Genomic DNA, 26,534 nt, shown 5'->3' with positions numbered 1-26,534 from the left:
ATCTTAAAATAGACTGAAGATCTCCTTGGAACATACATATGTGTTTATAACTTTATGGCTGTAAAAATATATATTTACTGAATATACGTATTTTGTTTCTCCATCTGCTAAATATAGTCACGTATGAAAGTTATATTAAAAAATGTAATTTTCCCCTAAATTATCCTGCTGTCAGTCTGCTTTAGTTTCAGCGTCGGCAGAGGGAAGGAGTGAGTTGAGATGCGTGCTGTTGTGCTGCTGAGCGGGTGTCTGGAAGCAGTTTGCCTGAGGATGGGGATTACTGGAGACAGGGTTGGTGGCACCAGCTATTAAGATTTGCCCAACAAGACTCTGTTTTCAGTTTCGCTTGTAATTTTGTCAGGGTTTTAACCATACATGCTTTCAATTTCTATCAAACATTTTTATTGGGGGGGGGGGAGAGTGTAAAATGATTCTGCCATTTTGGAGAGCAAGCTTGGAGGAATATGTTGGTTTTATCCTACTGAAGAAGTCTGAGGAGCTTTTCTTGGAGCTTGCTGTGAAGCTCAATGCAAGAGGAAGGGGGAGGAGATGCCTATTTTGTGAGACATCTTTGCCATCCCTCTGCAAACGTGGCCAAACCGATGAAAAGTGGGAATTTGCATGTGCTCAGCAGAGATTTCTTTGATTCCAGCAGATGGTAATTACCCAAGTCCCTTCACAATGGACAAGGCTCCTTCCCACACAGCTCCCTGGGGAGGCAGGACTGGATGCCGGCCATCCCCAGCCATGACTCCCTGTGTGCTAGCCTGGGGCTAGCGGCACCAGAGCAGGCTTTTCTTCTCATAGCTGCTTTGGGGAACAGACGTGGCCAAGGAGCTTGTCCCTAATCACAGCTGGGCAGGCAGGTGGGACTGGGGCTGGCAAGGACCATGGACAAATAGAGATGCTCTGGACAAGGGCAGGAAATGGGATAGCAACTGGAGGAAGAGACAGAGCTTCCAGGGCCAGGGAAAGGAATGGGATTGCGTTGTGCAACAGGGACATACCAGGTCAGTTTATCTCACTCTGATATTTCCTAATTGTGCAGCTTGAGTAGTGGCTCTTTGCCGGGTGCTGAATCTGCAGCACGCAGTCCTTGCTGAGGTTTGCAGAGATGCTTGCGCCATGTATGGGAGATCAGCAGATGGTCTCTCTAAAGAGAGCTTGAAATTTAGCTGTTGCTAAAATCAGTTTTTACAATAACCCCAAGCACTTTAAAAAAAAGTTATTCCTCTTGCAAACTCCGGCTCAAATAGTCACTTTAAAATAAATACACTGCTGTAGTGTCTGCAGTAGGGCCTGGCTGGAGAGCCTGCAGTCTGCCTCATGACAAGTGTCATAACACTAGAGTTTGGTTTTGTTCATTTTTTGAGTGTTTTATCAAGAAGAAAGGAGCCAGGCAGCCAGCAGAGCAGTCCCTGGGTGGGATCTGGGATGGTGGACTCCACTGTTCCTGTTTCTGCTCTGCTGGGCTTCGAGAAGAAATTTAGAGAGCCTAGAGAAACCAGTCACCAGCAGCATGTCTCTGGAGAAGAGGCTGTTGAGGAACATGCTGTCTCTTCATTGTTTCTTCCCGTCTGCTCATCCGGGACCCCATCACTGATGGATATGAGTGCTCCTGGCTCGCTTCTGCAGCTTCCCAACTCGGTGGTGTCCTACGAGGGCAACATGGCAAGACACACCGCTGACTGCAGCAATGCGGGAGGACACTATTGCAGATGTGCTGAAGCTCCAGAAGTGACCGTGGTCACTGCAGAGCACAGAGGGAGGTTTCAGATTTGCACGCGTAAATGACAAGGAGGACCCTGCTTCTTGGATTTGAACTGATGCTGCATCCAGCTGCCAGGGCAGAAGTTTGTTGCCGGGGGGAGTGCAAATGTGTTGACGGATCAACAACTGTAGTTTGCTATCAAAGGACCATGGCAGTAAAGGGCTGCCTGCACACTGCTTTGGCCCGTCTCCCCATGCCACGTGTGTGCCGTGGTGAGGTTGGATACTTGTGGGAGCGGGTGGGTCCCGTGTTTGAGACAAGTTTCTTTCCTCAGGGCTGTGATTTACTGAGAGGCAGCAGGAAGGAGAGTTTGGAGGGGAAAGCCTGTGTGGAATGGGACCGCATCGTGGTCTTCCAGCTCTCCCCGTGGGGAGCTGGGTGGCTGGCGTGCTTGTCGATGTTTTCAAGAAAGATTCCTTGTAAGCGTTTGAGGAACGTTTGCTCTAAATTCACAAATTCTTTCTTCTGTTGTACAAAAATGCTACCAATGAAAGTAGACAAGCCCTCTGGGTCATTTCCAGATGCCCTTAGTGAGGCAGAAGTGTTTATTTTTCATGGGCCAACTTTTGTAGTCTACCAGAACGTCTTGTACTGTCTAATGCCACATGGAGCAATAGCACTGCGGAGTGTGTTTAGTAAGAGCAACGCGCTCTCAGGGATATTCAAATCAGAGTTAGCTTCGCATGTGTTATAAAACATCTGGGTCCAAAATTGCACTGAAGAAATCAAACAGCCAAGTCAACCTGAAAGTCGTACCAGGGCTCTGCCTGGGGAATTGCCGTGTGCAGCACTCTGCTCTGCTGCAGGGACCTTGAGCAGATGGCCTGGCTTTTTTTTTTGTTTGCTTTTTGGTTTTTTTCCTCCTTTTCCTCCTCCTCAGGATCTGCAAGTTAGAAGTAAAAACCAGCTTTGAATTTTCTGTCAGCATGAGGAACCGCAAGTCAAAAAGGGGCTCTCTGGCCGCAGTTCCATGGCTGCATGGGAGGTGAAGAACCCTTGGCTCTCCTGTCTCCACATCTGCCCTTCTCCTATTGCAGTTCTTGGCTTTACCTCACAGGTCCAGACCGCCTGTTGCCGGTGGTGCTGGAGCAGCGATCGGTGGTGCTAGAGGATGTTGGCGGCAGCAGCTCCACCACAGCGTCCTGACTGCCTTGCATGCCTCCAGCCCAAGTCCCTGCCTCTCAGAGATGTGCAGTAGGATGCTGCCAAGTCTTCCCTGCTTTGGGGCTTCTTGCGCCTTCCACCTGGGCTCTGATCTGCTGGGCAGGTAGCTGAATGTTGTGCCCCCAAGGTGGGAGCAATGGTAGGCGTCTCGGGGAGAGCGTACACATGAGGAAAGCTTGTGTAGATGCCCTCACTGTGAGCTCTCATGCCGTTGGACATACTTCTGGCAAGGCCTTTCTGTCGGCACTGTGAGGTGTGGGGTTGTTCCTCTTCAGAAGGACCTTTGTCTGTCCTCTCTCCTTTTTCTGGGTTGTCTGCACATTTACTGTAGGAAAGGAGAGCGATGTGACAGGCTGGAGGGCTGTGCTGCTGTGTTGGGTTTGGCAGTCATGCCACCAAAGGCTGGGATGTGGTCATTTGGGTAGATTTGCGTCTTTTGTTTGATCTTAAAACCAGTCTTTCCCTTCATGGATGAGCGTGTAGGGGAATGGTCCTCAAGATTTAACATTTCCAATAGGAAATCTATTCAACAGTGACTTTCATTAATGGCCGCTGTCCTTCGGTAATGTCCCTGGCAGCTCCGTGTCCCTGTCTGGTGTGACTTGGTTAGAAGACTTTGCTGCAGAGATGGAAGAGGGCTGTAAGCAGCTCCATCTTGCTGAAGGAGCTGGCAGGAAAAAGCAGCTGTCAGGGAGCCGCGGTGCTTTCTCAGTCTTTGCTGCATCAAGGAAGTGAAGACCGAGAGTTCGGCTTTAAGGGTTTCTGAAATTACTCTTTGCAGACTGGGAGAACATCTCCCCCTTGGCTTGGAAAGGCAGCAGGTTCTGTTTTAGACGAAGCCTGTTCAGTGCGGGTGGCATTGCGCTACATTTGACAGGGAAACCAGCTACCTCTTTTTTTAAATAGGGATGGGAGATGCAGTGGGAATGGCCCTGGAGCAGGCTGCTTGTTCTCAGTGTGGGCAGTTTGCCTGTGGAGCGTGTTGGTGAGGGAGCCAGGAGGGACTGAGGAGCTCACGTCCAACGCTTGCATAGGGTTGTTCCCTTGGTGCTGCACCAGTAATTTGAATGACATCTGAATTACTGTGACCTGCTTGCGGAGGCTGTAAAGCAGTGCTAAGCCCTTTCCAGTGTGGCTTTCTGAAGGGACCATGTCCCAAGGATCTGAGACCCTTCACGTGGGACCAGCTGTGTCTGCGAAGAGCTGGGCTTAAGGCTGGGGACCCCTGAAGAGGTGTCTCATGCTCTCGTACATGCTGTGGGTACTTCGTGGGGGTGCTGAGAGGATCAAAGGGAAAATGATGGGTTGACCAGAAAAAGCATTTCCCCAGGGTGCAACACCTGGGTTCCCTCACCCCATAGCTGATGTGCTAAAAACCAAGAGCCCTTCTCTGTGCTTGTACATCCCAACTGTGCTCTCCCCATTCAGGTCACTTTTTGTACAGCTCGAATGCTGTGTGCTGAAGCTCGGCTTACCAGTGTGGACAGAAATCCTATGGGACGTGGTGGGTCCATGCTTTCCTTTGCAGCGTAGGTACAGTCAGGGGCTTTCTTCAGGAGCTGGATGGCTGAATAACACTTGAAGGAGAAAATGTGTGTGCTGAGCCCTGGTGCTGGATCCCCTGTTCTGAACAAGCCTTGCAATTGTCTTTATTTTTTGTGTGTCTGTCTGCAGAGTGAGAGCGATAATTAATGCAGAATTGCTCTCCTGGGTTCTGGCAAAGCCAATACTAATTTTCTGAAGTCAGCTCAGAAGTACTGAAAGTGCAGTTTTAGGCGGGGCTGCGGGTCGAACGTTTCTCCATTTGGCTCCTGCTACTTTGATTGTCAAACATCACTTGGAGCTTTTCAGTCTGCATTAAAGCGAGAGCATCAGTCTAAACTGGGGAAGTCCTGGATATCAGATGATTACATGTTCCAAAAAATTTCCTTAGCTTGGCCTTGGAAGAGAGGGATGGTCAGCATCAGATTTAAATATTTTTAATGCGGCTTTTCATTTTTGACTTCTTTCAAACAGGCTTTTTTTTTTTTTTCCATTATAGATCTTTCTTTCTGCAGCATTTTGAAAATGTACCCATCATTTTCTAATGAGCCAAACAATTTCAGCCTGCTCCTTAAAATACCCCCGTGAGGCGCAGAAGGGACATTATCCCAGCTTTGCAGTTGAGGAAGCCAAAGCCCAAAGAGGGCGAGAGCTTCATTTCAGAGGTGCCAGCCAGTTGCAATCCTCGTTACAAGCAATGGAAGCCGGCGTTGTTTTCAGCAGTGCCGAGTCTCTGGCCCCTGCAAGCTGGGCAGAAGACCACAGACATTTGGAGAGCTGGAGCTCCCGTCTCACCCAGGTGCCCTTCGCCAGGAAAATGCTTGTCTTGGAGAAGCACCGAGGAGTTCGGTGGAAGGGACTGTGTCCAGGACTGACGTGGGCTGGGTGGGTTGCTGCCACATCGCCTCTGCAGCGGCATGGAGCGAAGGCGAGAGGGGTGCTCGGAAGCCGCCAGCCGGCGGGACTGAGGAGAGGTGGATGTTTTAGGAGTGGGCTTGGGTTGCTCGACAGAGCTGAGACCACACAATGGCTGGTGGTTTCGCGTGTGTCTCTGGAGCGGAGGGGGGTGATGAGATACATACCGTTCACATGCCTGTGCTCTGGCTTGATGTGGTCTCACTGAGCGAATCAAAGCTTTTGCTTTGAAGGAAGCAGAGGGGGAAGGGACCGCCTTTGTTCTGCTCTTGGAGAGCGCTGGAAATCCCTCAGCCCAGAGGACTACACCCTTCATTACCCTCTGGGTTATTGGCCCCAGATTGGAAGTATGGCTCTGTCATGTGAAGTATTTGATTATTTATACAGTTAATGTTTAACAGAGTCGGAATATTAGAATTAAATAGGGGACGAGCTTCCAACTTTGCATGGTTAAGGGCTAATAAAACTTCTCTGATCCTGTGTTGTCCTTTCACCAGAGGGGATTTTTTTCATTAGCTTTGGAGTGTTAAAAAGAGATCTCCTGTATTTGAGGTAGATTGATCTGTTGGCTTCAGACAAAGCGAATGTGTGAAAGTGTCAGCTTGAATATCCAGTTAGTGCAGGTGCAGGCAGCTAAAAATTTCAAGGTGAGTTTAATTGGCATCTTCAGTGGAAGTAGCTGGATTCAGCAGCATCTGCCTTTGAAATTGCTTGATGGCCACAGCCCACTTCAGGTGCGAAGAAGCAAAACATAGGCAAGGTGAATGATGGACTGGAAGGTGGCGGGTGACTGCCCGGTCCTGGCTTTGCTTGCACCAGCCTCCGCTGCGCTGTTTTGGCTATTGACTCATGACAGGAGAGTCTGGAAATGTCAGCTGGTGATCCTTCAGTCATTGCATCTTCCCAAGGCGTTGAGCTGGGATAACGTTTCCCAGGCATTTGGCGTGGGGATTGCTAAGGTGTGCCTGGGGCAGCCCCTGGGGTTGGCATGGTCCAGAGGACAATGGGAGAAGGGGACAACAGTTAAGGCTGGCTGAGCTTAACAGAGCCAGTGATAGGATTGATGTAGCAATGGATTTGGGTTTTATTGCTTTTTAGATGAATTTACTCAAGGGTTACGGGTCTGGTGGTGTCTCACCCCAACACACTTCATACCCATTGCTCAAATCCAGCAAGGTCTCTGGGTGGCACAGAGCTCTCAAAGCTGCACATCTGACCAGTTACGTGATCAGAGATGGTGAGGTTGCTCATGCGGGTTTTCATACCTTTGTTAAGGGGAAGGCTGAGGGATCAGGGCTCTGTTTGCATCCTAGAGGTCCCACAGGGTAGAGTGGTTGTGACTGCCCTGGGGGTTCCTCAGCGCTGTTACTCAGTGTTGCTCACTTAAAAATCAAGTTGATTTTTAGTAAACCACCAGGACATGAGGGTAGCCATGACTGCAAACTTGCCGCATGTATTTTAGGTGTCCTGATTATCTGCTGTGCATTTTCTTTTCCTCTTACTTCCTGCACATTCCTGACTGCACAGATGCTGAGTATACTGGGAATGTAAATTGCTTCTGCTTTGACTCACTGTACTGATGTGATTGATAACCCACATTGTGCTGGCGACAACCATTTTTAATCCTTTCCTTATGACTGGAGAAACAAGGGGAGATGTATGAAAGCAAGGCTGTTGGAGTGGTTGTTGCATGGGTGGAAGTTCCACAGATGATGTTTTTGCGAATGGGAGCGTGATGGGAACTCTGCTCCTTGTCCTTCCAGCCATCTCCTTACTGTAGACAGTGAGAAACTGTGCCGAAGTGTTTTGTACCTCCGGTTCCACCTGTGAGCATCACCTGCTCGTTGGCTGGATGGAGTGAGACTGCTTTCAGCTCTCCTGAGAAGTGTTGGTGTCTCTGTCCATGGTGAGGTTGTCTCCAGGTTTAATAGAGTGGTTTCTCTAAACAAGGAACTGAATTGATTTTAAAAGAATGCACCTCCTGTGCAAGATGTCAAGGTCATGATCCATGAGAGCAGCCTGTAGACCATGTTTCCAGATATGTTCATCACTAAGATGCGCTCAACTTTTATTTCTAAATTTCTATTTTTATTTACATTTCGCCTGCTAGGTCCCAAATTTGGCGCTTCCTCCCTTCGAAGATGGTTGAGCCCTCGAGCTGCTGGGGTTTCCATCTCCTGCGGAGGAAACACACAGCGTGGGAAGTGGCTCCTAGGGGAAACAGCAAGTGGAAAGTGTAATCCACTGTAGAAGTATTTATTTTTTTAAAGACAAGTGGCAACCTCCTGTCCTGCTGCTGCCCTGTGCACTCCTTGTCTATTTCAGATTTTAATAAATTTCTTTGTCTTGAGGAAGCAAATTAATAAGTAATGGCAATTGCTCTTGAGAGAGAGAGGCTGCTGAAGGCTGCAGTGGTTTTAACTCACTGTGTGTGTTGTCGCAGGACCTGTTGGCCGTTGAGGCGGGTGCATTGGTGTCAGAGCTGGTAAAACACGACTGTTCCCTGCGCGCACAAATATTGGATGTAAAGTCTTGCAAGCAGGTCTCCGAGCAAAGGCTCAGAGGGGAATTAAGCTGGTCTTGCTGGGAGCTTTAAGGTTGCCATCTCCTTTAGCTCTGGGTAAGTTTGAAACCTGGCGTGACTGGACAGACACATCTTCCCTGTGCATCGCCAGAGAATCCCAGCGTTGCTCTTAGAGGTGAGCATCGTTGTTCCGTGTGTGGTGCTGGTCAGGTCTCAGGCCTCTTCATATGCTGGAAACCCACAGCTGCTTCCAGAATTCCAGAATTATTATCAAGATTGGAAAAGACCTAAAAGATCATCCAGTCCAACCATCACCAATACTTCTCAGCTAAATCATATCCCTCACCACAACATCCAAACATTTCTTGAACACCCCCATGGTTGGTGACTCCACCACCTCCCTGGGCAGTGCATTCCAGTGCCTGACTACCCTTTCCGAGAAGTAATATTTCCTAATGTCCAGCCTGAATCTCCCCTGGCGCAGCTTGAAACCATTGCCTCTAGTTCTATCACTGTCTACACGAGAGAAAAGGCCGACCCCTAGCTCACTACAACCTCCCTTCAGGAAGTTATAGAGAGCTATAAGGTCTCCCCTGAGCTTCCTCTTCTCCAGACTGAACAATCCCAGCTCCCTCAGCCGCTCCTCATAAGGCCTGTGCTCCAGACCCCTCACCAGCTTCGTAGCCCTCCTCTGAACGCGTTCCAGGTGTCCTTCAGACACCCCCCGAGATGATGCTGTCTTTGGTTTGGAGGTGGCCTGGCCCTGGGCCCTGTATGTGCCCCTTCCATGGGAATGTGGAGATGATGGTGTGTATATATCAAGGTGTTAACATCACTGACAGCTAAACCCAAGTGCTCAGAAGCCCTGAGCCATGACAAGAGCAATCATATCTGCTTAAAATGTTAGGAGCTTTGGAAAGAAAAAAGTTTCATTTGTGCGCCTTTCTGTGTGGTTTCAAGCTCATGCTTGCATCTTCTCGAAGTGCCCATGATAGCCAGGCTTCTCCTGTGACTCCACAGGTTGGGGCTTTTCCACCCCAAGTGGTCCAATCACCACTGCTTGTTGACATGTGCTGCGGGATGGCATCCTGATGGGGGCTGAGATGGCACCTCTTGGAGGACAAAATGGCTTCTTTGTTCCATCTCCTGGCTGTTCCTCATCTGCGAAACCCAGGTGTGAGGGTATGTGGTGCCTGACACAGTCAGTGCAGCAAGCTGTGGGAGTTGCTAAGCAGCCGCGGGAAGCGGGGTTAGAGCATCCAGCATCGGGGCAGGACGGAATCCACCCTCATGGATCCATTTTCAGTTGTCATCTCGGTGAGGATGACTTTCCCAGCATCAGCCCTAGACCTCTCTTATTACAGCAGTTTGGCTTGCATTATGTGCTACATTTAGCCCAGCTGCTGTGGTTCCTGGAAAGCCCGACCACAAGAGTTTGCCCAAAACCTTTCAGATACTCCAGGTTGAAGGTTTCCTCCGGGAAGGGAAGGATTGGAGGTTTCCTTCCCGAGGAGGCAGTGGCGGAGCGTGGGCTCCTTGCATCCCTTGCTCAGTGCTTCCCAGCCGGCTGTCCCTCAACTCTCGCCTTTGCTGCCTTGGTTTCCCGTCTGCCTGAGGAAGGACCCTGCTCCTTGCTCAGGATGGAGCGGGGAAGGTGGTGGGCCCCGCTCTTGGGGCAGATCCCCGGCGGCGTGCAGCTCTACCGGCTGGCCGGGTGAGAGACCCCCCCAAGCCAGGATGTGTCACCCATGGTGTGTGGCTGATCCCCTTTTCTGGGGGTGTCTGTGGGCCCTTTTTCAAGGGTTGGGGGAAGATTTCCCTACCTACTTCCCAGTCTAATACCTTGTAATACTTGTTACGTGCTGATTATGGCGATTCCTACACCCCTTTGCTGAGACTGTGGGTAAAACCGCCTTCGCTCAAATTACCGGCTTCCCTTTTCAAAGGGAAGAGAGGAGTCAACTCCCCAGTCACTCATCTGGTTTTGCTTTTTACTTTGCTTCTGTCCTGTTATGTTGAGCTCACTGTGGTTTTAGTTGCTTCAAATTCCAAATTGAGATAAATCTGCTGATAACCCTCTGGCACGCACAGTGTCCGCTGCCGGGCAGCCCTGCCTGGCTCACCCCACGGAGGACTGGGGCAAACGGAGAGCTGTCGGAGACTGCAGGGGTGGGACTGCACTCCAGTGGGGCTTTCAGGTTGTGTTTCAGCCAGCCAGCAGATAGTTGGCTGGGATATTGCAGCCCTCTCCCTCTCCCTCTCCCTCTCCCTCTCCCTCTCCCTCTCCCTCTCCCTCTCCCTCTCCCTCTCCCTCTCCCTCTCCCTCTCCCTCTCCCTCTCCCTCTCCCTCTCCCTCTCCCTCTCCCTCTCCCTCTCCCTCTCCCTCTCCCTCTCCCTCTCCCTCTCCCTCTCCCTCTCCCTCTCCCTCTCCCTCTCCCTCTCCCTCTCCCTCTCCCTCTCCCTCTCCCTCTCCCTCTCCCTCTCCCTCTCCCTCTCCCTCTCCCTCTCCCTCTCCCTTCCTTCTTCCTTCTCCCAAAGGGATTTAATTACTGAAGTAGGTCTGTGGTTAGAGGAGCTGGAGACTCTCCATCCACTGCCAGAAGGACCTCGTGCCACATAACTGGAGTAAACTACCGCTAAATGTCTCACATCACACTTTTCCCCTTTCCCTTCATTCTTGTGTATTTAGTGTTAACGGCGCAATATAGATTTCCTTTTGTTTTAATTGTGATGAATTCCAGGGAGAAGGAATTGATCGCTCACTCGTTTTTCTTTCTCCTGTAGCCCCAGCCGTCCCGATGACAGATCTTGTCATTACGTGGTGTCATTTTAGATGTTTGCACTGCACCAAAAGCAAACGGAGGAGCCTGCAGTCTAGGCTGTGGATTGAATAACAATGTTTTTCCAGCAAAACCAAATATCTGTCAAGTTTTTAATCAGAAACACGAGTTTTGCAGACAGTCCGTACGCTGCTTCCGACCCAATGAAGCGATGGCTTGCACCTCTCTGGGTATCAGCTTTTGTGGCCCTTTGTGTTTCTGAAGGCTGCAAAGCTGTGGAGTCATTTTGAACTTGAAAAGCAGGAGGGCTCTTGTTTTCCCGTGCGTGGTGGATCCTCCAGAACAGCTTTCTGGTTGCAGGCTCCTTGCTAAATCAGAGGATGGTGAAGTGTGGCTGGGGGATGCTGGGGACAACACGTGTCCGGAAGGAGCAAGGGTAGCGCCAAGGGGCTAAATTCATGGTATGGGAATCTGCTTCTCATGAAATGCCTGCGTGCTAAAGATGGGGAAAACTGCTGATGCAGGAGAGGGGAGCATCTTTGTCAGGCATCTGTCTCCCAACCGCCTTCCTTTTAAGTGAGGAGGGCTGCTGGGGAAGTCTTTGCTCTGGAGGCCTCCCACTGTCTTCCTGACTTCTCAGAAGGGTCATGTGAAAACTAATGTGATCAAAAGGGGGTTTTCAGCATTACTGAAAGCATGATGACTGTTCTGCAGAAGGTTTTTATCCTGCAGAATTGGGCAATTTGACTTCTTGTCAGCTGTGACCCCAAACTTCGCTGCAGGGACTCACCAGAGAGGAGATGCTGGCAACTGAGAACTTGTATGTGGTTGTCTCACTTGGGTTGGTCTTGTCCCTCTTCAATTTTTCTTATAGTGCCTGAACATGCTGCCTTGCTGTTGCCCTCTGAAGTGTGTTGAACTTCGTGAACAATGTATCAGGGATTCCTTTTGTGATACCATTTGTAGGGCTTGGGGAAATGGCCCTGCCTGGGAGATGACAAGGAGTCCAGCTGCTCTGGCACAGCTTCTGGGCTCCACAGAGCTGACTCTGTACTTGTCTGAGTAATTTTGGGCATGATGTGTAGTTTGGTAGGACAGGAGGACACTCAACAAAAACATGGTCCTTCTGGAAGAAGCAGAAAACTCATCCACCAGCAGGTTGAGCTGGGCCTGGGAGCTTCCACAGCACACTTGGATGCTCTGCAGGTCCCTCCACTGTCAGATCTGATGCTTCTCAGATACCTTCACCACACTTCATGCATGTGATGGTTGAAAACCTTACAATCCTCTAGGGCCTCTCTGTGAAGGGCCAGCAGGGATAGGGGACTCCAATATGCCGGCAGGACTCTTGTGGGAAGAGCGCAGAGCCGAGATGGAGATGTGGGAGGCACAATGTGATAGCAAGTGTTCCCACCTCAAAAGTGTGGTTGTTCTGGAGGTCCTCATGGAGCTTGTTCTTCCCTGGCTCTTTCCAGAGGTCCCAGGGACAGGAATCATTTGCTCTTTCCCCAGCACTGTGGGGCAGATGTTACATCTCATGATGTGAAGTCATGCATCACTAGATGCACTTCTTACTAGACTGTTCCTCTCCCTTTGCAGCTTATGGGTTGAGAAAAAGCTGGAAAACTGGGGTTTTTTTCCACACAAAATCAAGGTGTTTGCCTTTCCTTCACCTCAGTTTTTGCTGGACGTGAAATTCAGCATCAACCTTCCCAAGCTTATCACCCCCTCTCACCTCCTCTTCTGGGGTTGCTCTGGTCAGGGTTGTCACCAAGGACTGGTGACCAGCCCGGCCACTGGTGTGCAGGACTTACTTAAATAACTCCCTGTTCTGGAATTAAAATCCCTTCCTTCAGGAATAATTAATACACTCACAGAGTTTCCCAAAACAATTCTGGAATAAAATGCCCACAGAGGAGGCTGATCTGGAATAGCAATTGCTGAATAATTTATTCTGCAGTGAGTAGTTAATTTCCCTGTATGGAGCAGCCCTCGTAAGCTCCAGAATTTCAGCTTTTTTGGTTTGGAGGTGGCCGGGAAGGAAACCACTAAGTTCTTGTGAAACTACTGAAGTGAGCTAAGCCGTTTAAGTATAATAATATTTCACAATATATATATATAAATGTTTGGCTGTGGTCTCTTTAGTGAAATTCAATAGCAAAAAAAAAAAAAGGAGAGGATGGGTTTATTATAAATGGGGGCTGGAAAAGTTGACAGGAGAGGGAGATCGTCCTGGTGCCTGCTCCTGGGGTCTGTGCCCAGCTCCTGCATGGGGAATGGAGAGCAGAAACAGCAAAATGGTGTCACCTCAAAAATTGTTTTAAACTTTGGGGGAGCAGTTTCAATGCAGAGCCCTTTTCTGTGCTTAAAAGTGAGGTTTTTGGAAGGAAGTTAATTGACTTTTTAAGCAAATCTGTTGCTGAGGCCATTACCACAAATGCTATTGAAATGCTTTGTAAATATAATGTTCGTTTAACAACATTGCCAATAACTTAGAAAGTCAGACTTTATCCTCCCTTTTTTTAAAAAAAGCTATTTTTAGTAGAAAAAATGTCTTTTTTGGGGAAGAATTTGGAGCAGATTTTCATACTGAATCTAGGCTGCCTCATTCCCTTGGAAGGCTTCTAGAGGCCAGGAAAATTATAACTAATAACTTCCCTATAAATTGTAGAGCTGCTATTTTAAGGTCTGGTGTCTCACGGAGGAGCAGGGTGGTGTCCTGCTTCCCTCCATTGCTGCACGATGCCCTGGTTTGATTCTGGTCCTTGTTAAGTTGGCAGCTGGTTCTGCCCCGTGCGAAACTGAAACATGGGAAGAAAACAAGTCGGGAGGCTCTCAGGCTTGGTTTTGCTTTTGATTTTCCATATTCCAGGATTGAGTTTGAGTTTTGGTTTGGAGGTGACCCACACTGGAGGCAGCATAATTTGCAAAATATGCATTGAATGCAGTTTATCTTTGTGTATTTGGGGACAAAATCCAAAGCTGCTCACCAGCGTGAGGGAGGGGAGGCCACATCTCAGAAAACAGGTCAGCAAGGGGGAGCAGAGGCATAGAGAGAACAGGAACGACTCTGGCTCTGGAACGACTTCTTCCCTGACCAGAGGGTACCCAGAGATGAGCCCCTAAGCAGGAGAAATGGGTTAAAGGCTCTGGCATGGGAGGCACTTCGCTTTTGGGGGTCGGTATTATGTTTTTGTGGGGCTAAGAGTTATGTGAATCGCCACATTAAAAAAAAAAAAAGACAACAAAGGGAAGAGTGCTGCTCTGCTTGCTTTCAACTGTGGTGAAGATCAGTGATCCCATTGTGGTGACACTTGCATGGAGGGGTAGGAGGCATTTCCTAATTAAAACCCTTTTATGTTCTAGAAGCCAGCTTCTCAGCTGTTGGAAATCTGGGTGTCTCCATTGAAGTCGGGAGGTGACCCCAGCTCAGCCTCATGTGTGAGTTTTGGCATCTCCCGTCGGTTTCCTTGAGGCAGCCGGGGTGGTGACAGCACGTGGCTGGGTCTGCTCTGTGGGATGCATGAGCCTGGAAACTCCAGCAAAAGTGAATTTCCCCCCTCTTGATATTTTCTCTCATGTTTGAAAACAATCCTGCATCTGTTGTGAAAACACCTGAGCTATAACAAGGCACCGCATTGCTCCTTGTTCGGATACAGCCACCCGTGAGTGCAGGGAGAAGAGGGATGCTTTGGGATGGCCACAGAGATGTGTTGCTTTTTATCCCTTGATGTAGAGATGGTGCATTCACCACTTCTACCAGTACAAAAAAAATGTACTGCACATCCTCATCTTTCTAATTTCTCGTGGTTTAAAAAAAGCTCTTTATATTCAAGCTTACCATAAGATATGCTGTAGCAGTAAGGAGTGGTGACTTGACAGCATTCTGCCACCAGTTATTACGTGGGCAGCACATGCTGGGTAGCAGAGATGCGGTGAACCCTTCCTCTCTTCCATCCTTTTCTGTTGCTTATGCTGCTGCAAAAATGGCATTTGTGTTGGTTTGCGTTAAATCTAAATCTAAGTGCTAGCGGAGGAATTCAGCTTGCAGGACTGCACATCAGCAGAGGAAATCAGTCTGAGCTTTAGAACTGGTTGTGGGTTTTTTTGCCTTCTTCCCTCAAACCATGTGTCTTCGGAGCAAGGGTTGCGCATCTGGGTAGATTAAAAACCCATTTGCTCGTGGGTGGCGGAAGGATGTGGAAGGTGATGCTGGAAGGAGTGATCTTGGCTTTGGGGCTGGCAACAAAGACCCAAAAAAACTGAGTCTTCAGGTTTGGATGGACAACAAAGAGGACTCTGGGCTGGGGAGAAAATGGGGGAATAGTTTTGAATATTTTTGGGCAATGTCATACACAGATCAGGATCAGTCGTCAGGAGCATGGCCTTGGTCCAGCCACCCCCTAAGCTGGGTAGGGGGAGGGAAAAAACCTCTGTTTCAGGCTCCTAGATAAACAAACACCAGAAATCTCGTAAGGGTAATCATAGAAATCACTGGGAAATTGAGTTAATACAAGGGCATCTGTGTAAGTGAATGCTCTGGACGGGGAAACGGCTTTGTCCTTTAACTCTAGTAATGCTGGAGCAGATGGGAAGCGCAGTGTGCTTCACGCATTAGCTGGCTCGGATAAAGAGCGAGGCAGAGGCCAGTCCTCTTGGCTGATTAGAGGTTAACGGGGATAGAAACCAGCGGATTGACTCTTCATTTGCAGGAGGTGTTGTGGGATCAGAGCAGATGGCAGAGAGAGCGTCCCTCCAGCTTACTCAGCTGCTCCGAGGAGCTTACGGCTCCCTCCAGCACAAACAGCCCCGCTTGCATCTCCTCTGTTTACAGCTGCAGCTCGTGCTTCTTCCCTGGCCTACATGGAGAGCGGAGAGACACTGTTCCTCCCAAACCTACAGCGGTTGGTGTCTGAGGCTGTATGTGCATGTGGGGACACTTGGAGGCATGGTGCATCCTCTCCAGCTCAGCCGTATCCCTTTGTTATGGCTCCTCCAGCGTCAGCTTTGCCGCAGGCACGGCTCCTTAGCAGGAGCTTTTAATGGTCTTTGTTAGCTCTGTGAAGCCAGAGGTGCTTTTCCAGGGTGGGAATGACAGGGAAAGGACAGGAGCGTGGTGGGGAGCGGGGATGAGAGCTGTGAGGGGAAAACGTACAGCCGAGGAAGCGCGGCTGCGTTCTGCTGGGGCAGCATCCTCCGGCCAGCCATCGCCTGCATCCTTCATCGCTGCCGAGGTCCCGCTCAGCGGCAGCACCTTTGCCTGCGATCACAAAAAGAAATTGCTCTGGGGAGGAGGGAGGATGTAAACTCATACCAGCTCTGCTCATTGACTCGCTGGAAGGCTGGGTTCCGTCTTTTGCAAGGGAGAAATGGCAATTGATTCAGCCTTACCCTCTTCCTTTTTGTCTGCCAGCACTCTGAAAAGGCGCATTTTATCTGTGTGTGACAACACCTGCCTAGGGTGCCTCTCATTGAGCCGTGCTGAATCAAAAGAGCAACAAGAAAAGTGGGTTTAATTGCACACATCTTCAGCGGAGTCTTTCTTGCACTGGCAGCACAAAAGGCCGGCCCCGCGCCGGTTGAATGGAGCCCGGGAGGGCTGGGGCGCTCCGTACTCTCCGTGACTATCGGAGGCAGATGATTCACTTTGCTGGAGCATTGTCATGTGCAAATGAGTTCATGAGCCCATCTCCTTTCCAACTGCAAGGTCAGGGACTGAGCAATTGTCGGCATCAGCCGGCGGGAGGAATTGATCTGGAAGCTGGAGAGCTTTGAGAGGTTTTACTGACCTCCGCTTCCCGCTGCACGCGCACGCAGACACCTTCCTCCCACGGGTGTTGTCTACGTTACAAATATTGACCGATTTTTAAGTTCACGTTTGGAAAGCTGCTGTTTCGAGGCATGGAAATGTGACCGAGAATGGCTTATAAATAACGCTCAGTGCAGCAATTATTATTCATTGCTAGTTATGGCTTTCACACAGTGGAAAAACAAATGTTTTTTCCACTAGGAGCTGGAGCCGCGGTCCGTTTAATCACTGAAGAGCTTGGAATCGCTTTAGTTTAAAATACCTTTCCGCTGTGGTTTGGAAATTTTTAAAAAAAAATATTTGGGTCATGTTAACCTAGTGTATACGACTCGCACTGAGAATTTCAGTTTACCTCGTCTGCATCTGCTGAGCCCCATAAATATCCCTGTGTTTGTTCCCGTTCGGTTTTGCAGAGCTGCGCTGACATGGATTTGAAATGGGGTTAGTCTGGCTAGAGCTGGGGTCCTGAGAGCTGGGCACCGGGCACAGGAGCAGTGAGGAGACAAGCCGCTGTCTACCACAGCCACCCTTCTCCGGGCGGGATGCAGAGGGATGCGGCTGGTGCCTTTGGGAAGCTGCACGGACAGGCTTTCTGTCACGTTGCTCCTAACAGAGCCTGCCCAAAATATCAGCCTCAGTTACTAAGAGGTTGCTTGAGGATTTGGCAGCAAGATGTGGGGATGAATTCTTCACCAGCTGCATCCCGCCAGTGGTCCTTGCTAAAGAGGGGTGGACGTGGTTGCACGTTTCCCTCTGCAGAGCCATTCCTTGCCTTGCTTCGAGGTTTCCACAAAGGCTGAGAAAAGCCCGCAGAGGAGGTAGCGGAGCCACAGTGACGTGAAGAAATGCTCCCCGTGTTACCCATATATTACTGGTCCCCATCCTCTTGCGCTGCAGTGCCAGTGCAGCAACCTCAGATGGTCTCTGCCGGTCCAGGGTTAGGTCCTACAGATGGCTGCTCGGGCGTGAAGATGGCCTTCCCTAACGCCCCGTGTAAGGCAAGCGAGTGCCACGCTTGGGAAGAGAGAGCTAATTTTTGCAAATGGCACAGCTTTGCGAACGACAACTGTGACTTCTGCCTGGGCTGCGGTGTGAAATCTGGAGGATGGCTGTGAGCAGCAACTGCCAGAGGGAGCGGAGTGGAGCTCTCAAGTTCCTGCCTGGTGTTGTAGCTGCAGGGTCCTCCTCTCCCTCCTCTTCCTCGCAGGTGTTGAAGGGCTCTTGATGACACAGTTATGAGAAGGGAAAGGGTTGCCCCTGAGTTTTGCTTGTTTCTGGGGTTTAAATTTCTACCTGTGATCTGCCCGTCTCTGCACTTCAGGTATTTCAATGTAATCAACTTGAACATTGGCTTTGCCTTCTGTGGTTTGTTGGAGGACTCAAGACTAGAGGTCTCCACAGCTGGCCTGGTGGTGGATTGGAGCTGCAAGATGGGCTGGTAGTCTCTTCTGATGGATGGCTGGTGGACGTCTGGGTTAAAAATGCCCAGCTGAAAGACTGGCTACTCTTTCTTAATGGAACTGGAAGAGTTTGCAAAGCTCCTTTTGGTTGAGTAGGTTTAGAGATAAAAAAATTCTACATCTTGGTTAAAGACACTTCTGTTGAGGCCTTAATGGTCTTGTCTTAATAGCAAAGTCTCTTGCGCTGGAGCTCCTGCTAAAGGCTTGATCCTTTGCAGCCATTTCAGAGCCCAGGGATGTTTTGTGCATCCGTGCTCCTCCCAGCCTGCGGGGTTTATCAACTCTGAAGGGGAAGGTGTTGCCCAGCTGATGAGTTTGGAAATGCTACCGATGTGGAGCTCACAAACTCCCAGAAAACTTTTCTAGGGTCTGCTGTAATTTAAATCAGAGGCACAGCATCCTGCTGCACTAGTGCAACGTCCTTGTTCTGGTGTTTTGTCCCCATTTGACGAAGAAGTGGGATTAGGAAGGAGATGTGCTTGGTGTGTCCAGTATGCCTGTGGCACCTTTCTGTGCTCTTTCTGGGGCAGGTGTGAACACTCAACTCCTTTTGCAACCTGGAACAGAGACATCCACTGGGAAGCATCTGTGGTAAAAGTAGGGGAGGCTGTTCTGCGGTGGAGAGGAGGCGACGTTGTTCTTGGGACGAAGCCTGGCTCGGATGGTGTCTAATGAGCCTGTAGTTACAAAGATGATACTTAATTATTTCTTTTCCATGGTTTTCAAACCCTGGCACTGTCACTTTGCTGGCAGCAAATCAAACACCAAGTTGCTTATGTTAAGGAACAGAAGATGAAGTCCTAGATAAGCACTCAGCTGTAGGAACATCTTAAATTGAAACATGCGGGGGGGACACGGAGGAGAGTGTGGTTTTGCTCTCAGCGCTATCTGAACCCCGTGTCTGCGGTCAGGGCAGTGTTTCTCTCTGCTGGAGTGCCGGGATTGCCTGCCCTATGTGCTTCTAGGATGCGAGATGAACGGAGAGAAGGGTACGGTGACAGCTGTCTATCTCCATGGCCTCTTGGTGACTGTAGCATCAAGTTTTTATGTGGACCAGACGTGAGTGCTTTGATGGATGATGGAGTAACCGCACCGTAACCTACCCTTTAAACACCACTTTTCTCTGGGACGCTGATACCCATCACTGCTGAGCTGGTGAAGCCATCTCCCACCCGTGGGTGCCAGTGTCGCCGCTGGGTGCAGACCTGGCCATGGAGCAGGGCACAGCCTGGTAGTTGCAGGCTGACGTCCCGTTAATATAAACATTCCCAAATAACGCTGCTCTTCCTGCCAGTTCCCCTCTCTCCCCCTCGTGCCATGTTTAATTTCTGACTAAACTTTAGATGAATGTTTTGTATAGAGTTTCTAGTTTATCTTAAATAGACCTGCTGCCACTGTGGCTAAGGTCTAAACCGACAGCTTGCCTTCAGGCTCGAGTGCCGGGTGAACTTGGCGGTTGCTGACGTGCTGAACAGTCCCGTTCGACTTGTAGACCCCAGCTACGAGCTGCAAGGACCGGCTCTCGCGGTGAATGGGGGAGCACAGCTTTTAGGATACCTGAGGGCAGCTGGGGAAGTATGTGGACAAATTTCTTCTCTTGGGAGGCTGGATTCAGACCACAGCTGATATATTTTCAAACTTACACCTGTCTGAAACAGGTTGTTTGGTTAATTGAGTTCCTCCAGCCTTACACCAGTTAGCCCCAGGCAAGGTCTGGCCCATGATCCTGGTAAAGTAAGCATCTGAAGGCAGTGTTTATGGCCGGTAATTTGCCTTGTTTTAGAGGTTTTTATGTATGTGTGTGTGTATGTGCCTACAGATGTACATACGCGTCTATACATACATTATTGCTCGGGAACGTAGTTTCCAATCCTTTTAACTTGTTAAAAAAGTAAACTAGGGAGAAACTGGCAGCAAGTTGGAGCCGCCTGCCAAGCATTGCAGACCAGAGAAGTGGTAAACCATAAACACTTTGGAGTTTGTCCTTGGGATTTATATAGTTTGGCTGCTGGGGGATGGACTTGTGTGGAAGGTGGGCTCATCAGCCCCTGGCCATGCTGCTCCCATGGCACTGAGCCCGACACCTCTGCAGCCACGTTTTCATTCCCAGTGGCGTGCGAGCGAGAGGGCAGTGTGGGGTTGTCAGTCCGTCCCTCCCCTCCTGTTCTGCTGGCCATGGGGATGGGTTTGGGGTGATGGCAGCAGAACAGGTCTGCTTCCCCCTCCCCTCCACTAAAGTGAAAGCAGACCTCCTTGATACTTAATCAGATTTGAATGTGGAGTTTGGCGTGTCTTTAAAGAGACTGGCAGTGAATAGCTGGTTTTGATGCCATTTATTAAAAACCTCTGGTAGAATTTGTCTCGGAAAGCCTTTGTGAGAGCTGGCAAACGCACAAGGGTTTGGTGCAGTTAATGTATTTTAATCTTCACCCCCCAACCCCTTCTCCTTTTCTGTCGCTAATTGTAGGGCTCTCAGCTGTCTGATGCCTTCTCCGGGGGGACGGCAGGCTCTGCAGGGACCTCTGTACAAACACGGGCTTAATAATGTTACAGTGGCATGGAGAAAAGTGAGCATCCTCTTCAGGGACGAGGGCTGGGGTGCTGGATCCTGGGTAGCAGGCCAGGCTCTGACACAGGGGCACTGGATGGCCCCAGCCGCATTAATTAACCTCCTGGTGCGGCCTCATTCTCCTCAGAGCAGCGAGGCGGATGGATGGAGGGAACAAAGATGTCCCTTTTCCAGGTGGCTGGGCAAGTGCAAAGCATTGGTGTTGGACCTCCTTGGCAGCCGGCTCCTGGGAAGGACTCCCGGGGCTTTCAGATTGACACTGATGGGTGTCCAATCTTTTCTCGCTGACTTTATCCCTCACTTGCTTGGTGCATCCACCTTCCTTGGATCCAGAGGACCTTCTGAGCCCATTCTGCGCTCCTCACTCCCCTGCGGCACGGTGGGGGCTGTCGGGAGCACTGTAAATTTTGTGTGAGCTATTTGGGCTGTCCCTGCAGCCTAGCGTAGGGATCGTGCTGGTGAGCGACTGGCTTCCTGGCCACGATACTCTGGGGAAAACTCAAGAGCTTGCAGGGGAGCAGCAAATACTGTGGAGCTCAAGGAACAAACAGTTTCCCCCAGCCAGCGGTTCAAGTTGTGCGTTGTTCCCATCCCTGCTCCTTGTTCACGCTGCATGGAAGAGCTCGGAGCTGCCGTGGAGCGCTGTACCTGGTTGAGGAACTGAAGTTGGAGTTGTGTTGCATTTGATTTGTGGGTTTTTTTTGTCTGCCTCATAAAAAAAAAAAAAAATCTGGCCTTTTTCTGCCAGCCCTTGCTCACATAAGTTACAAATTCAGCGAGAGGGAGGCGTGGATGAAGATGACTCCCAGGAGAGAAGCAGTCTGAGACACTCTTAAACAAATGGGAACCGAGCAGCTTTGCTCTTCCCCTGAGGGTTTGGCTGTTAAATAAATTTGCCAGTGAGTCTGGCTGCATGTGTGCATTGGTGCATTTGTACATTTTGCGTTTCTGTGCAGGCTGGGTGTTAGCTACCAGGATGGTACACGTTGGGTGGTGCGCTCCTTGACACCGCGATGCATAAACGGTCTGGGCTGGCCCTGTCCACCTTCCAGAGTTTGTATGGATGGTCATGGTCAGAGGGAGGCTAACGTGGCCTTTCCTTATTCTCCTTTCCCTCTCCAGGGTTTCACCTCAGTGGAACGGTAACAGAGCCAGCGACTGCGACAGAACCAGAGATGACCTACAAGGTGGCCATCAGCTTTGACCGCTGCAAAATCACCTCAGTGACATGCGGCTGCGGGAACAAGGACATTTTTTACTGTGCCCACGTTGTGGCACTTTCGCTGTACAGGATCCGCAAGCCGGACCAGGTCAAACTCCGTCTTCCCATCTCAGAGACCCTTTTCCAGATGAACAGGGACCAGCTCCAGAAGTTTGTTCAGTATTTGATCACGGCGCACCACACCGAGGTGCTGCCCACCGCCCAGAAGTTGGCTGATGAGATCCTGTCGTCCAACTCGGAGATCAACCAAGTGCACGGTAATTCCTCCTCCCTCCCTGGGTGGTTCAGCACTGATTCACTCTGCATTTGGGGCTGGGATGGTACCCACTGTGTGTCGGGGGTGGTGGTTCCACACTGATGGTGGTGGACTCCTCTTTGTCTGTGGCAGCACAGAGAGGTGGCTGTGTCAAACTGACGTTAAAGCATGGGTGCTGGGACCACATCAGCATTGGCCACATGTCCCCGTTCTGCCCTCTGTTCTTCTTTATGTGTTTGTCTGTCAAATGCTGGCTTTAACAGGTAACAGAGGGCAGAACAGGCACACTGGCAGTGCACGAGGCATGGCGCAGGGTAGGATGGAGAAGCCAAGGGTGGACGAAGGGAGCATATTTAGCCCCAACACAGAAGGACATGGTTCTGGTACCCTGAAGAGCATGAGGTTCAGTGGGGACATGGCTTTTCGAGCGTGCAGGGACTCGGTGTCAGCCCGGCCCTGCACGTTGCTAAGTCAGATGCAACTGAGCTGGCGGGAGATAAAGCTTTAATCTCCATGGGCGTTAATTTGCCCATAATAAATGAGCGCCGCTGTCCTGACCTACTGCACAAAGGCAGCGGAGATGTGTCCTGGGGCTTTGTGTTTGGAAGATGCTTTTGATTTCCTGACCTGGAAAGCACTGCGTGGGGGACAGTGCCCATCCCAGCCCTGTTTCAGTTGCCCACTGGCCCAGGAGGTGGCCCAGGCTCCCTGGGGAGCTGCCCTGGGGATCCCTTCATCACCTCAAGCCGGGCGCTCGTCCTATGTCTTTCAAAGGAGCCCAGGAGCTGAGGTTGCCCAGGGTCTGCAACAATGAGCCACTCCCCACCGCGCCTGTCCCACCAGCTGTAGAGCGGAGATAATAAACACTTATCTGCCATGGAAGGGCGTTGTGGGGATTAACACATGCCTGTTAAGTACTCTGAAGATGAAAAGCCCCATATGCAGCCTAAAATAGCATGTGAACTGGTTGAATCCACATGTAGAGGTGAGGCCAGGGGTCCACCTCCACCACAGAGGTGATGGCAGCTCTGATCTCAGATATTTTCCTCTCCCCTCCCTCTAGCTGGTCGTTCCTGCTTTTACCTTGGGAGAGGCTTTTTGTCTTCTTCGCTGGGCCGCATCTGCTGAGTGTGTGGTTGTGCTCTAAATTACTGACTGGGGCGGGGGTTTCTTCATTTTTTGTCATTAAAAAAGAATGAGGAGCTGTGGTACTCAAGAATCTGGTGAGGTCTGCTCCCTCCCTGAGCTGATCCACTGAAGCTGGGGCTGGGCGAGATCCCTTCTTGGCCATTGTTTGAGGCTGCTTTCTCCTAAGCAGATTGAAGAAAAGCTTTTAAGGCTCTGAATATTTATTGCTCTGGAGTCAGCAAAAGGCTAGTGATTGAGTCTTACAAAGATACAGATGTTGGCTCCGGTTCAATATCTGCCTCTTGTTTTTACAAGTGGTTTTATAAAACAAAGCAAAAATTCTCTGTCCTTTCATACTCATGTAAATTCACGCGCTCCAGCCTGCGATTTTGAACCAACAGAGACACATTGACTTACCCAGCAGAAGGTAGCACCTATCTGACACCCATGTGAATGTGTCTGCAAGGAGGACTACAGCCGAGTCTCATCCTGGGGAAGGATGCAGATCGGCCTTAAGATGATGAGATGATCTAAGATGATCTTAAGATGGAATAAAACTCAGTGATGTCACATCCTGTGAAAAGGAAGGCTCAAAAAACCTCACATTCAAGTTCAGAGTGGTGTCATCCAGGGTTTCAGCTCTTGATCCTGGTCAGCGTTGAGCAAGCTTTGCGCTCCCCGTCCCGCCAGTGAAGCACAGCCGCAGTATGTCGCAGAGCTACTTGAGCGAGGAGCCCAGAGCGAGGAAGGGCTGCAGGCCTGTGGGGCTGCCTACGTGAGAGCAATTTGGGGGCTCCAGTTAAGAGATCCAAATTTTCCCCCATCTTGCTCTTCCCAACTGCAGTTCACACATTCATAGAGGGTTTCTGATCCTGGGATTTGAAATTCTTCAAGGTGTGCTTTACATAGAGCTCTGCGGGCTTACACATGCATTTCTTGGCCGTGTCTAGTTCAGACCCTTGGGATCACACATTTGTTCACCTCTGGGTTGAGGCCAAGCTGGCTTTCAGCAACTTGTGCAGACCAACAAATAACCCAGTGTGTGCGCTGGGCACCCAGGATTTTTACGCCTTGGAGCAAGAACAGCCTTTCCAGAAAAATCCTTTCTTTTTTACCCCCATTTCTTCCGAGGAGAGGTCTGTTGAGCTTCACATCAACATCAAGTCTTCCCTGCCTGCCTCTGGTCACTGAAAGGGCTGCTCCTTCCACGTTCGTGGTGGGATGGCAGAGCCGATTCATCACCTCGGGAGCACTCTGGGCTCACTGGGGAACGCTGCTTGTGCAAGGAGATCGTCTGGCTTTGTAAAATAAGGCTTTCAGGGTTGCTCCTTCTCCCCTGCAGAACCTGAATGGCAAAGAAAATTACAGGCCATTGTCTGGTGCGCCCGTCTCAGGGCGTTGGAGCTTTGTTCCTTGCAGGAGTCTGTAGCCGCGGGCTGTGCGCTGCATGCCGATCTTCCCGGCTGCCTTCCTAGAAGGAAATGCAAACTATACAGTAGTGATGGAGTCTCGGAGCGCAGCCAAGGCGCTCACGTGTTCCTGAAGGATTCAATCCAAGCAGAGAGCCTAGGTGTGCCTGCTGCTCTGCTCCCCACTTGACCTCTGCCTGCTTAAGCGGGTTACGTTTCTGCTCTCGTAGCCGGCAGCAAAGGGCAGCGCGCTCACAGCGGGAGCGTCTCACGTGTCTGACACCTCCACGCTCGGCGTCTGAAGCGGCAGCTGGAGTGAGGAGACTGGGGTGGGTTTCATTTCTGCTCTGTCCCCTCCCTGAGTACCTTCCTGCTTGGGGACAAAGTCAGCGACGTGACTGTCTGTCACGGAGCAAGGCTGCAAGCTTGTCGTTGCGCCAGCAAACGTGATTTTGAACCAACAGAGACTTGGCCAAGAGCCGTGGCTGCTTGGGCTTTCCTGGTGGGGTGGCTGCTGGGGGCAGCCAGGACCTGGAGCCGAAGAGCTTGGATCCAACAGCCAGCTCTCCCAACAGAGCGACGAGCGGCTGGTGATGGCCACCGTGGCACCCTGCTGCCTTCGCTCTTCCCAGAGGATCCTCCTAGGGCTCACATTGGTTTGTTGTGGGGCCAGCCTGGCTGAGGCGAAACGCAAGCTGAGAAAGGGGCTCAGGGCCACCAGCCATAGTGGGACATGCTGGGGATGGATGCAGCTTTGCTGTTGGGGGGATTTGTGTTCTACCATCGTGAACCATGGGAAGAATGTCTTCTGAGGTGTGAATGAGGAGCGCAGAGTGATTGCTTTGGTACAGTGAGGTACTGCAGACAGGGCCAGGAGGTGTCGGAGAGGGTAAGGCTTGAGAAAAAGAGCTGAAATGGGAATTGCAGGCAGCGAGGGAGATTTTGGGGGCAAAAGCAAGCAATGTGGAGGAGGGGGAACTCAGGAGCACCAATGCTTCTGAGCTGGGTTTCCCACTCTTGCAGCGTGGATCCCGCGTCCAGCAGCAATGGGTGCACAGGGTCCAAGTCAACCAGCAGACTTGGGAGGCAGCATTCATATCCTCTTGTGTTTTGGCTTATGCCTGTAGCAAATGATTCAAATTTATTTTAAGAGGAAGACAGGATCAGTGTGGGGTGTACAGGGGGAAAGCTGCTGTTTCAGATACATCCTTTGTGCCTGATGGAGATGTCTGGGCTTTGGAGGCAAATGTTGGATTCTCCCTGAGTGCAAAAGCAGTCTGTGGCCAAGGAAGGAGAGGAGGCTGGTGGAGACCAACATAGGGCCAGAAACAGTGGTCATTAAAATCTTTAATTAGAAGCTTAAAGAAGGGAGAGACAGCTCTTAAGGACTGAGAGTGCCTATGGGCCCGGAAGATTTGGGGCCTAAAGGCCTCATCAGTGAAGTCTCCCGCTTCCTTGGGTGAGGAGCAAGAGGTTTTGGCAGGCCTGGTGTTTGCGGCTTGGTAACTTGCCCCGTTTGTGCGAGGCTCAGCCGTGGCAGGGAGAACTGCTACCCTCAGCCCAGGAGACGTGGTCAGGGCGATCTGTCTGCCCCAGGGAAATGCCAGTGGGTGACACAGCGTCTGTGGTGCTCAGCTGATGGCACCGAAAGGCTTGGGATGCTCTTCTCGGCTGGAAGGGGGAAAAGCCACAGAAACATCTGCTGTCTTGCAGTGCAGCGGCAAGAGGACAGGCCAGCGGAGAGTCAGCGTGAATCATCAAGGGGCCTCTGTGGTCCTGCGGGGTCTTAGGAGCTTCCTTGGAGGAGCGGACCTTCAGAAAACTCTTAGTGGGAGTAGCCCCTCAGACTTTGGCATGGGAAAAGCATATCTCCTCATGCAAAAACCATAAGGAGCCTTCTGCCTTATCTTCTCACTTCTGTCACAGATGTATTCTTGAGCACCTCGAGCCCTTCCTTCAGCTCCTGGGCTAATACTGCCCTTCAT

The 26,534-nt window shown here is 50.6% G+C and overlaps 1 protein-coding gene across 1 annotated transcript in view; it reads left to right on the top strand.

Moving 5' to 3' along the window:
• Positions 1-26,534, top strand: part of ZSWIM5 (zinc finger SWIM-type containing 5) — a 98,079-nt gene that overhangs the window by 48,374 nt on the left and 23,171 nt on the right. The window contains exon 2 of the mRNA XM_086754093.1: positions 21,657-22,013. Within this exon, the coding sequence (XP_086610219.1) occupies positions 21,657-22,013 (357 nt within the window). The remainder of the gene's footprint in view (positions 1-21,656; positions 22,014-26,534) is intronic.

The sequence above is a fragment of the Chlamydotis macqueenii genome, chromosome 8, assembly GCF_036417535.1.
Source record: "Chlamydotis macqueenii isolate bChlMac1 chromosome 8, bChlMac1.mat, whole genome shotgun sequence".
NCBI lineage: Eukaryota > Metazoa > Chordata > Aves > Otidiformes > Otididae > Chlamydotis > Chlamydotis macqueenii.
Note: the sequence above shows the minus strand (reverse complement) of the source record. Positions and strands in the feature narration are given on the sequence as shown.